General features: G+C 39.9%; 1 protein-coding gene across 1 annotated transcript in view; it reads left to right on the top strand.

The window, feature by feature from the left end:
* LOC126335011 (zinc finger protein 808-like) overlaps positions 1–18966 on the top strand; it is a 194395-nt gene that overhangs the window by 16962 nt on the left and 158467 nt on the right. Inside the window, 1 exon segment of the mRNA XM_049997840.1 lies at positions 3180–3302. Coding sequence (XP_049853797.1) covers positions 3255–3302 — 48 coding nt within the window. The 5' untranslated portion in view covers positions 3180–3254.

Raw genomic sequence — 18966 nt, 5'->3', positions numbered from 1 at the left:
CTTATTTGGAAAGCAGGGAAATATCAGGGAATTTCACTTGAGGAAACTTGTGGCAATCTTGAATTGGAGTTAGTTATTGTGCATGTTCCTTGTATAGTGATTATTGAAAAGGGTTCAAAGAAAGTTTGAAAACTAGCTTCTGGGAAAAGAGAAACCTAGTGGATTTTTGCAATGTGATAGTCTTACATTTTTGTTCTTGTGAATACGGGGTTATATAGAATGAAAAAACATTCCTGCGACTTCTCTGACATAGAAGTGCTCCATAGCAGGAAGTGAATTATACTGTATTTGAGTGACACTAATGTGACATGCTTTGTGTGAAAGTAAACTCTCACCAGTTCAGGTGTATCTTGGATATAAATTGTTGGTCACACTATGCATTAGATCACAAGTCAGGTCATTTGGACAGGCATTTAACTTAAGAGTTAACCAGTAACAATTATATAAATTTCTATCTTCTTTTTTTCATTTTCAACAGTGGAAGGAGTAAAGATTACCACTCATCATCTGGTTAGGCATTGAGTGGTAGACAGCCAAAAAAGAAGTCTGAACTCTTAATGAAGTTTTTGAACAATGTCGGAACTAACAGATTAACCAATGTCCTTCAGTAAAATAAACATGGCTTCATTGTCAGAGTGCTATAGTCCAGCTGTTGTGTAGGGTGTGCTGGACGGAATGGGTGAGAGGAACAAGGAGTGGGATGGAATGAGTCGAGGGAAGGGAGCCAGTATGACCTCATAGGGGAGGGAGATGCAACAAGGGAATTGGGTATAGTTGTGATACTGTTGATCTTGCCCCGGTATAGGTCTGGGAAGTTTCGCATGATACCTGATAAAATAGCGGGCATTGATCTGAGGAGTGTGTTAATAGGAGCAGCATAGAACAGAGAAAGAGTGATACCACAGATAGAATAGGCTAACTAAAGATTAATGGAGAGGCGAATTAGGCTGGAGGGAAGAGAGGGTATATGAACTGGAGTGATTCTACCAGAGACTATTTTCACAGGGATTGCAGGATAAAACAATATGCTGTAAAGACAGTGAGCACAGTTTACATCTATGCAATTCAGCAAAGCTAATATGGGATGGAGATAGGCTCCAGAAGGCCAGTGTTGTGAAGCAGCCATTGGAGGCAACCAATTTGTGTTCAGTAGCATGCTCTACCATTGTATAGTGAACTTTGCTATTGGCTGAATTTTGACAGTGACAATTCATTTGGGTGGCCAGCTGGTTGACGGTAGCACCTATGGAAAAGGGTCTGTGGAAGTAACATCATATGTGGTATTTGACATGACTGCTTTCATACGTACCCCTTCCCCTGATGAAATAGGATATGTTTGTGACAGGACTGGAATAAGAAATACTGGTTGGGTGCATGGTGGGGATCTTGTGCCTGGTCTTCCACAGGGATGTGACTTGTATGGGTTGGGATTGGGGGCAGGTGTTGCATAAAGATAGGTCACAATGTTTCACAGATTGGGGAGGTGGTGGAATACCTCATTTGGATAGGTGAGAAGGACTTGGGATGGATGTTTCTTACTTGAAGACATGACGGAAAGTTAGTTGAAGCCCAGGTAGAGGACATGATTAAGCTCTTCCTGGCATGATTAATATTATGCAATACAGAAGATGTTCCAACACAGCTGGCTAGTGAATTGTTTGAGAATTAGGAGCATGTGTCGATAGGTTTGTGGGTTAGTGCTGTTCTGTGAAACTCTTTAAGAGTACTGGGACAGGGATTGCTTGTCACTGCAATTTTGCCATCCTTAGATTACTGGATTGTATGAGAGAGTTTTTAGTGTGGAAGTAACAAAAGAGAAGCCCTTGGCTGGATTCTATAGATAAGAAAGGCCCTTAAAACACAGAACATATTCTTGAATCTTGCAATTTCCCTGTCCTTGTTCTATTCTGGCCCCTGTTCTATGTGCTGCTCAGAGTTTCAGCGATGCAGTCAAGAGACGCATTGACTGTTGGCACTCTTCTCGAATGTTCATCACAGCATACAGTTGACTAGAGGAGAACAGTATTATAGGTCCTCTTTTAATACTGCTGTTGCTCAGAGAGTGAAACTTTTAAATGTCTGCTGAGTATTTCAGTGGTCCAGTGTCTAATGACTGAGAGATGCATCCAATGTTATTGCACTTATTGCATGATTTGGTCCCAGCAGTGCTTTCTATGTAGGCTCTGTGTGTAAAAAACCGAGTCATAGTTAGATATTTATTTTTCATTCGTCTTTCACCATCCTTTCTGCCTCATCTCTTCTGTGCCACTTATTGAGACAGATGTAGGGCATACATTAGAGGACAAGGCTTTAATTGGGATGGATAAAGTCTAAATCCCCCAACCCGCAGTTGTTATCCAGTAAACTTTCAGTAGCCTTCATATTTCAGAGCATTAAACCATAATTTAGTTCTTCCCCTAGCTCCTTTATGCTGATTCTTTGTTTGGGGAGAAGGCAAAAAAAGTGTGATGTTCAACAACACTATGGTCAGCAGGACACCAGTGTTCGATCACCTTCAGAGCAATGAATGCTTTATTTTTAGTGCACTAGAAGCCAAAGATCAGGAGTCTTAGGCTCATCTCTTCGGACGACTGCTCAGATCGGGTTGACAGAGGAGATAGAGAAGATCCAAAGAAGAGCGGCGCGTTTCATCACAGGGTTATTTGGTAACCGTGATAGCATTACGGAGACTTTAGCAAACTCAAGTGGCAGACTCTGCAAGAGAGGCACTCTGCATCGCGGTGTAGCTTGCTGTCCAGGTTTCGAGAGGGTGCGTTTCTGGATGAGGTATCGAATGTATTGCTGCCCCCTACTTATACCTCCCGAGGAGATCACGAATGTAAAATTAGAGAAATTCAAGCGCACATGGAGGCTTTCAGACAGTCTTTCTTCCCGCGAACCATACAAGACTGGAACAGGAAAGAGAGGTAATGACAGTAGCACGTAAAGTGCCCTCCGCCACACACCGTTGGGTGGCTTGCGGAGTATAAATGTAGGTGTAGATGTAGATATTCGTTACCATCAGGTGGATGGGTATGAAATGTGTGTGTGTGTGTGTGTGTGTGTGTAGCTTAATTTTTTAAATGAGATGTAAGAAACAAGATGAATACTAAAATGTGAATTTTATTTATCTGTTTTGTGTAAAAACACCAATTTGTGACTTGCTTCATTTATTTCAGATGACAAGAGAGAGAGAATGATGTGGTGGTAATCCTTAGAGGCACAAATTTCCGGAGGTTGGAGAGAGCATAGTGATGAATGCTGAGCAGCATGTGCCTTCAGCTACAGGCAGCCAGTCAGAGGTAGGTTCATAAATGTGCATTTGTGCTATCATTATTAGAATAGGAGTTTCTTCAGTTTTCAGAGATACTTTTGAGTCCTTCATGCACTATAAACAGATTTTAATCTAGTTTTATTTCTCTCTTAATTTATGGTAGATGTGACAGATATTTGGTAAAATAGCACAGGTTATTCACTGACTAAAAGCAACAGTGTGCTAACTTCCTGTATTCTTCTTCTTCTTCTTCTCCTCCTCCTCCTCCTCCTCCTCCTCCTCCTGCAATATAAAAATAATTATGAACTGAATTAGTGCAATCTTGGAGTAAAAGGCTAAGAATCTGGTTCTCTTATTGATCAGTAATAAACATTTTGTAGATATTCAAGCATTGATCAATATTACATGTGAATGTAAAAATGAAGTCACATATTTAATTTGTTGTTTGTTTGCAGATATGTCTCTGCAGTCCTGGTATGCATTGGAAGCCTCAAGCCACAGTATTATAGCATGCTTCCAGAGGAGTCAAAAGAAAATGGCACAGCTTATTGACAAAGGGGAGATGGGCTGCACAATTTTCTTTTTACTCCTCTAGAACCTTGCTGTGATATTGTAGCATGAGGCTTTTAAACACTTACTAGGACTGCAGAGGTATACCTACAAATTAACAACAAATTAAATATGAGGGTCGCTCCAAAAGAAGTGCACACTATTTTTGTAAAAATAGTTTTCATTCTGCATGTGTGGAAGTTTTACAGTGTGTAGATACAAACTTCCCGCTTGTTTTCAAACTTAGTTCAACCTGTTCCCATGAGTTCCGCCATCACAGCATGTCTTCAAGATGGCTGCTACACTTGACATTTGTCAGAAGCAATGTGCTGCCATAGAATTTCTGTGCTGTGAAAACAAGACAGTGGGAAACATCCACAAGAGGTTGAAAAAGGTGTATGGATATGCTGCTGTCGATCACAGTACAGTTAGTCGGTGGGCAAGTAGGTTATGTGATGAAAGCGGGCACGCTAATATTGAGGAATGTCCTCGCAGCGGCCGGCCTCGTACTGCACACACTCCAGACAATGTACATAGAGTTAACGAATTGGTGACTGCTGACAGATGCATCACAATGAACGAATTGTCACGTTGGGTTAGGGGAAGGAAGTGTTTACAGAATCCTAGTGTTAAAAAGGGTTTGTGCCATGTGGGTTCCCACAATGTTAACAGTGGCTCACAAAGAAACAAGAAAAAACAAGAAAAACTGTATGCAGCGAACTTTTGGAACAATGCGACAATGGTGATGAGTTTCTTGGAAGAATTCTGACAGGTGATGAAACATGGCTCCATCATTTTTCACCAGAGACGAAGAGGCAATCAATGGAGTGGCATCGTGCAAATTCAACCAAGGAAAAAAAAATTCAAAACCTCACCTTCTGCTGGAAAAGTTATGGCTATGGTGTTTTTCGATTCCGAAGGACTCTTGCTTGTGGACATCATGCCAAGTGGAACCACCATAAATTCTGATACGTATGTGACGACACTGAAGAAACTTCAAGCTCGACTGAGTCATGTTCGACCTCATCGGCAAAAGCAGGATGTTTTGCTGTTGCACGAAAATGCACAGCCACATGTCAGTCATGAAACCGTGGAAGCGATCACAAAACTTGGATGGACATCAGTGAAAAACCCGCCTTACAGTCCTGACCTGGATCCATGTGACCATCATCACTTTGGTAAACTGAAAGACTCTCTTCGTGGAATAAGGTTTTAAGATGATGACTCCCTTGTGCACACTGCCAAACAGTGGCTCCAACAGGTTGGTCCAGAATTTTACCATTTGGGTATACAGGGGCTGGTTCCAAGATAGCAGTTGAGAGGGATGGAAATTATGTGGAGAAATGAAAATATTGTTCCTAAAGATGTATCTACATGCTGTAAAACTTTCAAACATGTAGAATAAAAGATTGGTTTTAGTAAAAATAGTGTGCATTTCTTTTGGAGTGACCCTCATACGTAACTACATGTTTACAAGGTGATGATTAAAGCTGTATGGTTATCACTCGTATATTGTTGAAACTGTGAAGAACCCCCCAAGGGGCTCAAGGCCCTCCTTTCTTCCATCCAGGGCTGCATTCCTTTACCTGTGCCCCTGTCTCCCTGTTCTCATTCCTTCCCCCCTGTTCTCTTCTTTCCCTTTCTCGGTGCACTTGGTTACTTCAGCCAGACCATCCTGCTGGTTGCTGGTATTCCTCTCAGTTTTTGTTCCTCCCCATAGTGTGAACCAACTGGAGAAGAACAAGCTACGTGCTGTCTACAATGTGTGGCCTTACTGCCTTTTACAGTGTTTCATTGACTGTGTTATCTTTTAATTCTATGTAGCCAGCACGATCACCAGTTCATGTGGCAGGGTCTGTATATGCCCTTTTGGTTGGGCCCCGTGACAACACAGGGATCACACTTCTGATATCTAAGCCGGTACTTCCCCACATATGCGTAGGGGTGGTTGCTTGTCATTCTGGAGCATCAGAACTCCTGGCAACAGTATCATGTTAGATGGCCCTTGCTGTAGCTGGGTAGTGCTCATGGAGAGAGCCCCTGATCAAAGTGAGTGGTATCAGGGCGGACACTTCCCTTATGAAACACATTAAGTTCCAAGATTGCCATTCCTCTACAGCCATGTCTTTTGTTGGCAGTGTATCTTTTAGTGCTGCTTCTTATAATCGTGCAGCCTTCTGTTCCTTGACTACACCTTGGGAGGAGGGCCAGGCTCGCCAGCTCTGGGTGAAACCTGTTCCCTCCTATCTTATCTGCACCACGACTGGCAGGGATATTTTCACTACCATTGATCCAATATTTTTCATGGAAACTTTTGAAGACAAGTTTGGGAAAGTGGACACTATGAGTGAGATGTGGTCGGGTTCACTGTTGATCAAAACCACTTCCGTGGCCGTATGTGCCTGTGACCATGTTGGTGACCTCTCAGTGCCCATCACCCCTCTTTAGTCTTTTAATAAGGTTCAGGGAGCCATTTTTCATAGTGACATCATCCTTCAGTCCTATAAGGAATTATGGGCCAAAATGGAATTGCGGGGTGTACATTTTGTTCGGCTTGTTCAGAAAGGTCGTAAGAATGCCCCAGTTGATCCTGCACATTTCTTCTGGTATATGAAAAGCTGCACCCTCCTGTAGAAGGTCAAGGTTATGTGTTATTGGTGTGATATGAAGTCATACACCCACCAGGCTTTTTCGATGTTTTGTATTTTTGGGCATATGTCTTCCCAGACCCTCTATGCAGTAAATGTGGACACCCACTCCATGGGGGTAGCCCCTGTGTACCACTGCCCGTGTTAGTTGTCATGACCATCAATCTCAACACACACCACCAGATTGTCCAGTTTATAAGAAGGAAAATGAGATACAGAAGTGTAAGTCCGGTGATGGTTTATCCTACATTGAGGCTCATCATAAATATAACCATCTTCACTGTGTGTGTGTGTGTGTGTGTGTGTGTGTGTGTGTGTGAAAATTTTAACTTCTCCTCTATTAAGGCCTTTCCCCCTCCTCTGCGGCTCACGTGCCCGGTGCTGTTCCCCCTACCCAGCCAGAGAAGTATCTCTGTACATCTGGCATCGATTGGGTCCCTCCCAGGACCCCTTCCCCTAGCATCTCTCATACCAGGGGCCTGCTGCCACAAGTCGGCTGCGAGTTTCACAATACATGCATCCAATGGTTTGTGGCGTTCTCCTGCTTTATTTCTTCATTGGTGGTTTTCGGTGTCGATATACTGTGTTGCGATACTGGCTAAAAATGCAGGGGGCGGAAGAGCAGTACTGACTACTGTAAATGATGTAGCCGACATGAGCACAGTTGCGTTTCACAGTTCTTTACTTTCACTGTTCACAACCTCCCAATATTACACAGTTATATGGCCAGTGCGCTACTGTTTAACTTTTGATAAGCCTCATTAATAGGTTGCAGGCAAACATCCACATACTGCTACAATAGTTTACTGTTGAACATCTACAAGCATAAAAAGCCTAACCACACTGTTCCTGAAGAATAAAAAGGTACATATGGAACAGACACTGTCAACACGAAGCCTATTGGTGGAACATGTATTTCGCAGTTAAGTTGATGCATTGTTGTTGTTGTAACCAACACAAGTTTCTTGTCTGAAACTCGGCTGTGGACTGACTGTCTCGTGACCAAAAACCAGACCTTTATATATCAGTTCAATAATAGGCACTGAAACTACACGTTGTTTGATGTTTAATTTTCAAAAATTACAACTAAAACTTAACTCATTAAATTAACTGAATACATCGAAAAATTCCACCTTTTTAACAGTTACTTCTACTGCAAGAGCTAGGCAGAATTATTTGTTTAAATTATGGAATTAACAGATTTCGTTATGCCAACAATACTTTTGACAAAACTGTTAATTACTTTGAAATTAATCAAGGGCTGGTTTTGCTAACATGATTTCAAATAGAGCCAGATAGATCCTTTAAGAATACTAATAGTTGTGCCTCCAAATGTTTATACTTAGTACAGAATTTATATTTATTTATAAGTCAACAATAGAATTGAAGTTATGAAACAATTACTGATTTCACCCTATAACAAAAGATACTAACTAGGAATAGTCAAAATAAATTAGAAAATCAATTACCGACATAAAACTAAGCACAAAATTAGATTTGGTGTTATATTCTTTAAAACTGAGGGCCGAACTTACTCTTTTACAAAAATCCAGACGGGGTGTATACGACCCGGGACAACCAGGAGATTCAAGAAAAACCCAGGAATTTTTTCATCCGGGAGAAAACCGGGGAAAACCTGGGAATTTTTTAGAATTCCATAATTTTTCATTCTTCTAGTTTTCAGTTAAATTTTTGTAATTTTGACTGGAAAGAACCAATACTCTAACATAGAATATTACTGTATCCTGCTACTGCTTAATAATACTTGAACAATAAAACATAAAGAAGATATTAAAAAAAAAAAAAACGAAAATTACTTAAATTGCAAAGGAAATGCGCCACATACAACAATGACACACAGTTCTCATGCAAGTGCCTGCATCAGCGAAATGTGTCAGAGGCTTTAGAAAGATTATGCAATGTTTCATAGCAACAAATTTCCTCCCATGAGCATGAAGTCACAACTGTTTACATTAGATTCGTTGCAGTAGTTACAAGTGGACTCATGCACAGTTGAGTCGCATTTGAATAGTAGATTCTCCTGCTTCCGGCTACAGGAATGTGACTGTTGGCTGTGCAAGCAGTCACAGCAAGCAGCTAGATGCTACTGGGAAAAGGGGGCACCAAAGTCATATTCCTGAGGAAAAAAATCTTTTTTCACAAAGCGCCTAACATCCAGCGCATGTTGGTCTATCGATTGTTCATATTACTTTGAAATGCATCCCTGCTGGTTTTTGAACATTTTTAATACATTTTAAGTTGATTTCTGAATGAATCATAAGTTGATTTTTGAACGTGTACATAGTGTACGTGATGTCTCTGTCAGGAGAATCCTCGTCCCATCTAGAAATAAACTTTCCACTGACAAAAGGGGACAGGGCTGTATGAGCTGAGTGGAGTAATTCTGAAAGTAACGCAGAAAACGTGTTGTATGAACATGTATAACGCCTAAATGGAGAATAATCGCAGGATAACTAAACTCATGATTCTGGCAGGGTTAGTGAAGTTAATCAGCGAACAAATTTTGACAATGGCAGGAATAGCTACAGATTTGGTGATGACAAGAGTGTTTGTTAGAATGAGGAAGGAGAAGAAACGGGGACATCACACAAATTATGTAAGAATGTCAATTCCAAATTTATATAAAAATTTCGTAATACTACTTCTTGATCTCATGCTTGAGAAACTGGTGCATATGAATGAAATGTGAAACTGTTTGCTAACATAAAACTTTTTGCTTGTAGTAGGCCTAATAGGTATTTGATATTGGTACTTTGTGAATTATATTCTGTCATATCATAAAAATGACCGTTTGTGCCAAAACAGTCTCATTTGTTTGGTGTGTGTTACAAAATTGCTGCAGTATTAGAAAGGCCTATTTTGTTTTATCTAGCAGACAGTGACAAAATAGACGTAATCAGATTGAGAAACTGCACCAGTCTTGGGCATTGTTTGTACTAACAACTTCTTCGTTATTAGATAATGGCATTTTGATTTTTCATGTAGCAAAACGTTTGACGAACTTTGATGAGGTAATAGATTCTTTCGCAGAAAGGAAAGCACGCCATGTAAAACTGTAGCAAGATTAGAGAGAAAAAAAATGCTAGGAGCTAAGGATTGGAGAAATCTGTACTTTCTTGCTTGTCTCTTGTCTTTATTGGTTATGTTACACACAACAGCAAGTTATTAGCTAATAGGCTATAAAGAGTGCAAATTTTCTGAAGAGTTCTTATTCTCCTGATTAAAAATAATCCCATCTGATATTAATTAGGAGATTTAAAAAAGGGGGGGGGGGTCACCTTGTCAAGCCGGTCGACTGGGAGCAGGAGAGGCACCACAGGACATTTCAATTTCCACTGTCATGAACATTGTTTGATGGCATTCAGTACAAAATATATACGTTTAAATTTCACAGAGTGAAATACAGCGACATGCGACAGAAGAATGCTGTATGAAGTGATGTGGCACTGCACTTTTGCACACATAACACAAAATACGAGTGTTGGAGCTTAAATAGTGGCAACTATTTATTCACAACCAATGCAAAAGAGTTACATGCTTGAACCTGTTACTGTCCTTCAAAGTAGTCACCAGCGTTAAGTAGAACCCATTTCCAGCGATGTTGGAAGGCGTAGTACACCATTAGCAGACCCTGTTCTGTTGTTGGTGCGAATGGAGCAGTCTAAAGTTATGGTTATTCTTGTGTACGACTGCGATGGTATTATCCTAACGCATTACGTTCCTCCACGGCAGACCATCAATGCACAATATTACTGTTCGTCTTTGGAAGCATCAACTGCGACCAGCTTTGCAAAAGAGACGGCAACGCTTTCTGCGCAACCCACCCATCATTTTGCACGACAATGCATGGGCATATACAGCACAAGCTGTGGCTGGTCTGTTCGGCTGATGGGACTCGGAAGTACTGTACCATCCACCATACACCCCGGACTTAAGTCCTTGTCCGTTTGATTTGATTCCGAAGATGAAGAAACCACTTCATGGCATTCGCTTCAGTAGTGTTTAAGAGATTCAACAGGCAGTAGACCGCTCCATTCACACCATCAGCAGAACAAGCTCTGCTAATGGGGTACTATGCCTTCACATCGCTGGCAACGGTTTCTACACAATGCTGGTGACTACTTTGAAGAACAGTAACAGGTGCAAACATGTAAGTCTTTTGCATCAGTTGTGAATAAATAGTTGCTAACATGTCTTACATTTCCTGGAACACTTACTTTTATGTTTCAAACTTCTCTGAAAGATGTGTGGTACAAGATGAACATATTTTTGAAAATTCAATTTTTTTTAGTATTGACCCGAATTGCAAATATCGTAGATCCGGGGCTGACGTGCAGAGCAGTCTGAGTTATTGTGGGTAGTCTCCATGTGACCCCTTTGTTTACTCTCACATCAAATGAAAACAAAACTGACATCTCTGGCCAAGAGTTATTAGGTGAATTAAAATACATTCACATAATTATGGGAGGCTGGAATATGTTATTAGTTTCAGACTTTATTTTATTTCCACCATTCTGACAGTCGAGCATTAATTGCCTTGCAGAACAATGAAGTTATTTTTGTCTGTTTGCTAAAGAAATTTGACCTTTATTAACCTTTTCCACAGAGGTGGTCAATGTATTTGAAACGAAATGTTTAAATCCACAGTAGTGGCTAGTTTGAATTGTTCACTGCGTTTCAAGTGCACATTTTCATCTTTTAGCACATATGGATTATGCCATAATAAAGAGCCAAACATGATATAATACAGTACTGTTGCTCCAAGAACATTTACATCCCTAAAACCACACTGAAAAGCATAATATCAGGTTGAGGCCTACTTCATTGGGAATCTGGACATATGAATGTGCACTTTAACCTGAATTATGCATTTTAGTATGCTTCATGAAATTCCAATGCCCTTGGAGAATCCTCTGATGTCTTGTTTCTTTTATCACATAATGTATAATCTTCTAATGTTTTACACATATGTACATGCGGACTTCCTATGTCATGGTAGCTGTGCAAGTGTAATGACTCCTGTTATCTGTGCTGTCTGGCAACTGCTGAAACGAACCTGTTTCTAACAGGTTGCGGGAAAATATTGCGAATGGTGCTTTGAAAAGCGTTACTTTCAAGTAACTTTCCTTTTATGCAAGTTGAACTATATGCTAGAATGTACCATGAATTTCTTAAATCACAGAGCATTAGACTCTCATTTAAAAATCAAATCTTTTATGACGAGCCATTTAGAAGAAATTGAAGTCCTGAAGATCAGATATTTATTTCATTATTAAAAATTTTACTGCCACATTTGTGTGATGTATCTTAAAGTGTAACACATGCAAGGAAGATCAATATTATATGCAAAAGCTTATCTTCTCTTGCAGCTTATTAACCTTAGAGACAAATATTATGTGTGAAAGTTTTGCTTTTCTTGTAGCAACAATATGTATGTTAATTTAAACTATTAACTTTCCCTGTTTGTGTGTTTTTGCTGCTCAACAGTGATGTTGTTGTTGACTGACTACGTCACGTGTCCTATGCTCTGAATATCCGCTGTCATCTGCTGGCAAGATTACGTGACATGACTTATGACTGGCTTACAAAAGCACATCAAAAGCTCGACTTTAATGACTGCGATGTGTGGTGGAATTTTAATGTATACTTTCATAATACAAAAATATGCAGGTTACATGTTACTGCACATCAAAGATATTTCCAAAACGTCTCTTTTTCCCTGAGAGTTTCATTTTCTAAAGTGCCAGGAAATGTTTTGCCTGTGTATAAAACCCCAACCATTCAAAGGATTGATAAGTTTTGCAGTTCCGAGGGAAAATACACTGTCATTTAACATGAAAAAAGTGTTTTTTCACCCAGGAGAAAGAGTATTTTTAACTGGGAAATTCGGGAATTTTTTTTCCTTGTCCACATATACACCCCAACAGGTTATACTCAGGTATGTTAATAGCACTTAGTCAGAAATGGAAAAATGAATTTAAGGAGGGAGGTGGCAAAACAAGGGGGGAAGTAAAACATGTCCCAGCTAGCTTCATCACAGGTCGCCCTCTCTCTCTCTCTCTCTCTCTCTCTCTCTCTCTCTCTCTCTCTCTCTGTCCTAGATTTCTCAAAAGCCTGCTCTCACTCCAGCATCTGCCCTCTTCGAACTATAAAAGAGGAATAAGAGGAGGAGGAGAAGAAGAAGAAGAAGAAGATGAAGATGAAGAAACATAAGTCCTTAGACTAGGTCCTACCGATGCCCCCAGAGGTGCCAACTCCCCCCCCCCCCCCCACTCCCCCTCATGTAATCTAAGACAGGCTTCTTATTTCTTTGTTGGTGGCAGATAATGACCTAGTTATGCTCCATTTGGATCCCACTTTTGTGCTTATTCAACAGAATTGCAAGGTATACCACTGTCACCTTCTGGAGTTGCAATTCCTTATTGCCTTTTACTCCACAGCTTCTTCTGGAATTTCATTTTATTTATGCTCACTCACCAATCCTTCATGGGCTCCATGGTTTGTCAGAACAGCGTCAGCCTTTTGAGGGCTTCCGGTGGCATCTGCACATTGGTCCACACAGATTTTAGCCCCTGGCTCCCTCATCTACATCTATATCTAATCCATACTCTGCAAACCACCATGATGTACATGGCAGAGGGTACTTCCCATTGTACCAGTTATTAGAGTTTGTTCTCATTCCATTCACATATGAAGTGTAGGAGGAATGATCGTTTGTGTGCCTCTATGTTTGTTGCAATTCCTCTGATCTTGTCCTCACAATCCCTACATGAGCGATACATAGGGGGTTGGGGGTTGTAGTATGTTCCTAGAGTTATAATTTAAAGCTAGTTCTGGAAACTTTGTTAGTAGACTTTCTGGGATAGTTTACGTCTGTTCAAAGAGTCTGCCAGTTCAGTTATTTATCATTTCTGTGACACCACTCTCCAATGGCACGTGTGCGCGTCCACACACACACACACACACACACACACACACACACACACACACACACACCCCACACACACACACACACACGACCATTCTTGCTGCCCTCCTCTGTATACATTCAATATCCCCTACTACTTCTATTTGATACAGATCCCACACACTTGAGCAATATTAGAATAGATTGCACTGGTGATTTGTAACCTACCTTCCTTGTAGACTGATTGCACCTCCCCAGTATTCTACCAATGAACCGAATTTTACCATCTGCTTTACTCACAACTGAGCTTATGTGATCATTCCATTTCATATCACTACAAAGTAATACAGCCAGTTACTTGTATAAGTTTGGTGATTCCAAAGGTGACTCATTGATATTATAGTCATAGAATATTACAATTTTTTGTTTTGTGGAATCCACATTTTTAAAGTTCTGAACATTGAGATCAAGTTGACAATCTCTGCACCACTTTGAAATTTTATCAAGATCTGACTGAATATGTAGGCAGCTTCTTTCAGATAGTACTTCATTACAGATAATTGCATCATCTGCAAAAAGTCGGAGATTACTATTAATATTGTATGCAAGATTGTTAATATAAACATGAATAGCAATGTTCCCAACACACTTCCCTGAGGCACACTCAACATTACTTCTACATTTGATGATGACTCTCCATCCAGGATAATATGCTGTGTCCTCCCAACGAAAAGTCCTCAGTCCAGTCACAAATTTCACTTGGTACCCTATATCATTGTACTTTTGACAATAAGTGCAGGTGTGGTACTGAGTCAAACGCTTATCATAAATCAAGAAAGGCTGCATCTGCCTGACTTGATCCAAAATTTTCAGCACGTCATGGAGAAAAGCATGATTGGGATTTCACACAATGGATGATTTTGGAATCCCTGCTGGTTGCCATTGTTGGAGCTCAGAATATGTTCTAAGATTCTACAACAAATTGATGTCAATGATATTGGTTGGTAATTTTGTGGATCACTTTACTGCCCTTCTTGTAGACGGGTGCTACCTGTTCTTTGTTCCAACTACTAGGCTTGGTTTTTTGTTCGCGGGATCTGCGGTAGGTTATAGTTAGAATAGGGACTAAGCAAGCCACCGATTTAATATAGAAATTGCGCTATTCCCCACGTTGTCTCCTGAAAAACCCCCCCTTGGTTAGTTCCTTGGCCCTGGATTCATTTGTATCTTTTTCGGGGTTATAGCCTCCGTTGCTCCAGTGGTGTTCCATTGTTTGTTCCACCCGCTCTCATGGGAGTTTCCTAATGCTGATGTTTTTTACATCAATAGCTCTAAATGTGCCAGTCACATAGGATATGCCTTCACATCTTCCATTCACACGGAACACCGTCTCTTGCCTGCCATGTGTGGGGTGTTTACCGCAGAACTGATAGCCGTTTATCAGGCCCTCTGCTTTATTATAAATGGTCCTCCCGCATTTGAATTTCGTTATGTACAGTGTACAGGCTCAATGAGTGCCTTGCATTGTCCCCCCACCCCCCTCCCCCTTCTGTCTCTGCCACCCATGATGTTTTCGCCAAATTCATATTATTGACAAAAAAGGACTTGTTTCACAAAGCGCCTAGTATCCAGCACACGTTGGTGTATTGATTATTCATATGATTTTGAATGCATCCCTACTGGTTTTTGAACATTTTTGAAAAAATTCTAAGCTGATTTCTGAATGAACCATAACTTGATTTTTGAATGCGTGCATAGTGTACTTGATGTCTCTGCCAGGGGAATCCCCGTCGCATCTAGAAATAAACTTCCCTGCAGACAAAAGGGGATGGGTCTATACGAAAGCTGAACAGGTGAGTGCCAATCGCTGTTTATGTGGTTGACTGGTTCGCAAATGATCAGCGTTGTTATAATTACTAGCGCATTCCATAGATTCAGAGTACCAGAGTGGAAGTAAACGACTAACAGGAATAACAGGCAACAAAGATTATATATTGTTTTTTCCGTGTTGCCAAGAAAATGAAATTTTGACAGAAAATTTTTGGCCAGACCGCGACACTACTAATGGCCAGTTATACAGTCCTCAGCTAGCAGCCGCTAAAGTTCTATTCTGGGAGTAGTGCGGAAAATGCCTTGTACGAACAGGTAATAACGCCTAACTACAGAATAAATGCGGGTTAACTAAACGGTGATTGTGGCAGGGTTAGTGTAGTTGACTAGAGAATAAGTTTTGACACTGGCAGGAATAGTTACAGGATTAGTGATGACAAGATTATTTGTTAGAACGAGGAAGGAGAAGAAATGGGGAATCTCGCAAATTACGGTAGAATACGGTGATTCCAGATTTATATAAAAATTTCGTATTGCAACTGTTCGATCTCATGGTTCAGAAGCTAGAGAGTATGAATGAAATGTGAAATTATTTCCTAACATAAAACTTTTTGCTTGTAGTAGGCCTAATAGGCATTTGATATTGGTACTTCATGAATTATATTCTGTCGTGTTATAAAAATGACCATTTGTGCCAAAACAATCTTGTTTATTTGGTGTGTGTAACAATTGCTGCAATATTAGGAAGGCCTATTTCGTTTTATCTAGCAAACAGTGACAAAATACACATAATCAGATCGAGAAACCACTTCAGTCTTGGGTACTATTTGTATTAACAGCTTTTCTAGTATTAAACAATGACATTTCATTTTTTAATGTAGCAAAACGTTGACATACTTTGATGAGGTAACAGATTCTTTCCCAGAAAGAAAAGTAAACCATATAAAGCTGTGGCAACATTAGAGAGAAAAAGAAAGCAAGGACTTAAGGATTGAAGAAATTTGTACTGTTTTGCTTGTCTCTTGTCTTTACTTGTTTTATGTATCCTATATTTAACTTTATGTCTCACAAAACAGCGAGTTATTAGCTAATAGGCTGTAAAGACTGCAAATTTTCTGAAGAGCTCTTGTTCTACTGGCTATATATAATCCCATCCAGTATTGCGAGATTTTTTTTAAAAGAGGGGCAGGATGTCATACCGGCTGACTGGGAGCAGGAGAGGCGCTACAGGACATTTTAATTTCCATTGGCTTGAATATAGTTTGATGGCACCAATTACAATTACATGTTTGAATTCCACAGAGTGAAATACAGAGATGTGCGATGGAAGAATGTTTTGTGAAGAGGCGTGGCACTGCATTTCGGCACACTTAAGACCAAATAACATGTCTTACATTCCCTCGAACATGTGTGTTTTATGTATCAGACATCTTCAGAAAGATGTGCGCTACAAAATGATTTTTGAAAAGTCGATTTTTTAAATTTTTGGAGTCCTACCTCAAATGCTCTATGGATGGGGAGTACCACTGTCTAATATTGCTGCGGTTTGGAAATATTGTAGACCCGGATCTGAAGCACAGAGCAGTCTGAGTGGTCGTGGGGAAGTGGTAGTCTCCACATGACCTGTGTTTATGTTAAGTGATTTTGCTGTTTCCTCTTCTTTTGTTGCTCTCATGCCAAATGAAAACTAAATGGATTTCTGTGGCCAGGAGCTATCAAGTGAATTAAAATACATTCACATACTGTATTTACTCGAATCTAAGTCGCACTTTTTTTCCGGTTTTTGTAATCCAAAAAACCGCCTGCTGCTTAGAATCGAGTGCAAAGTAAGCGGCAGTTCTGAAAAATGTTGGTAGGTGCTGCCAAACTAATGTCTGTCGTCGAATATATGTAGTGCTACACAGGCATGCTTTGCAGGCACAAAGATAAATACTGACGCAAAAACCTCTGCGTCAGTAAATAAATTAGAAAAGGTGGAAGACGAGCTTTTTTTTCCTCTGCCCCGAGTGTCGACCACTGCATTTTCATACATTATCCATCAAAGTAAGTACAAATTCCATATTGTTCATCTTCGAATGTTGCAGCGTTTCAATGTACTACGAAAATCCAACTGGCAAGATTGTTAGGGATGTTTGTCAATATGGCCAACTCTACGTTCTGAATTTTTTCCTACCTGTGGGAAGAGATGGTTGCTAATAGGAACTTTTATGAATTGTGAATCACATGCAAAATTCTCTTCACCATAAGGATAATACAAATATAAACATTTTGCCATGTATTCTTTCGTGTTTGCTACTATCTCATTTAAATTCTGTCTGCCTAATAAACTACGAAACTAGAGTGAGACAACAGCAAACGCAGAAGAATATACATATCACGTCATGTTTATATTCATATTATTCTTATGTGTAATAGTGATACAGTCAGAAATGAAGCACTGCAGTTGACTAGATTTTTAAATCTAAGATGACTCTATTTTCTGTGCAGAATGTAATGTACTAAAGAGGCGTCTGCAAAGATTTTCAAACGGAGAAAAATTTTCGCCCAACTCTCGTTCAGAACATCTTCAACCATACGCAGTCTATTATTTGGTTCTTGTTGATCATTATCAAAGAAAGCAGCAGTGTAAGTAACAACAAATAGCAGTCTCTTGCCATTGTTTCACTAATGAGACAATTCGTCTTTTTTTTATTGTACGCGGCAGTAGCGCGCACAAAAGCCATGCTGCGAGCGGCGACAGGCCGTAAAGACGCACTATCAGAATGCGACAAACAATGCATGACACAGTACAGTAATGCATTTTCAGCTTAGAGTGACGTAAACACCTATAACAAAGAGAACAGCACTTATCAGATCAAAGAAAAATAAGCAATCAATTCAAACCAGACGAAGCACGTGAAAAAGGAACGGTACCCATATAAATACGGACAGAGCGCCTGTCGTATAGCAACGGCTACCTGGTAAAACTTAACTGCTAAGCTTACGACTCGAACCAAACTACTGTAGCTGTATCATCATTCATTCGATCCAAAATTGTCTCTCATTTTGCAATGGACCAACATTGTTTCGATTTGGAGGTGCGGCCTAAAACTTTTCTCTCCCCTTGAATTTCGAGTCTAAAATTTCAGGTGCGGCTTAGATTCAGGAAATTTATTTTTTTCCTTGATTTCGAGTCTCATTTTTCAGGTGCGGCTTAGATTCGAGTAAATACGGTAACTACGGAAGGGCTCCCGCTTCGTTCCCTACGCTCCTCGGAGTACGGGACCTCATCAACATCATCAAAATATGTTATTAGTTTCAGATTTTATTTTGTTTCCATCTCTCTGACAGTCAAGTGTTAATCGCCTTGCAGAGCAATGAAGTTATTTTTGTCTATTTTTAAAAAGAAATTTGACTTCTATTAATCTTTTCTGCCGAGCCATTAGGTCAATATTGGTATAGCATAAGTATTTATAGCTTTTGTCTTGTTTCTTGCTGTCAATTCTGTTTTCAGTATTTTTGTTAGTCTTTGTCTATATTTTTCTTTTAGTTCTTCTTTAATATTTGTATTATCTATTCCTATTTTTTGTCTGTATCCCAGATATTTATAGGCATCTGTTTTTTCCATCGCTTCTATGCAGTCGCTGTGGTTATCCAATATGTAATCTTCTTGTTTAGTGTGTTTTCTTTTGACTATGCTATTTTTCTTACATTTGTCTGTTCCAAAAGCCATATTTATATAATTGCTGAACACTTCT

Source organism: Schistocerca gregaria, chromosome 2 (genome assembly GCF_023897955.1).
Source record: "Schistocerca gregaria isolate iqSchGreg1 chromosome 2, iqSchGreg1.2, whole genome shotgun sequence".
Taxonomy (NCBI): Eukaryota; Metazoa; Arthropoda; class Insecta; order Orthoptera; family Acrididae; genus Schistocerca; species Schistocerca gregaria.
This window is presented reverse-complemented; position numbering and strand designations above follow the sequence as displayed.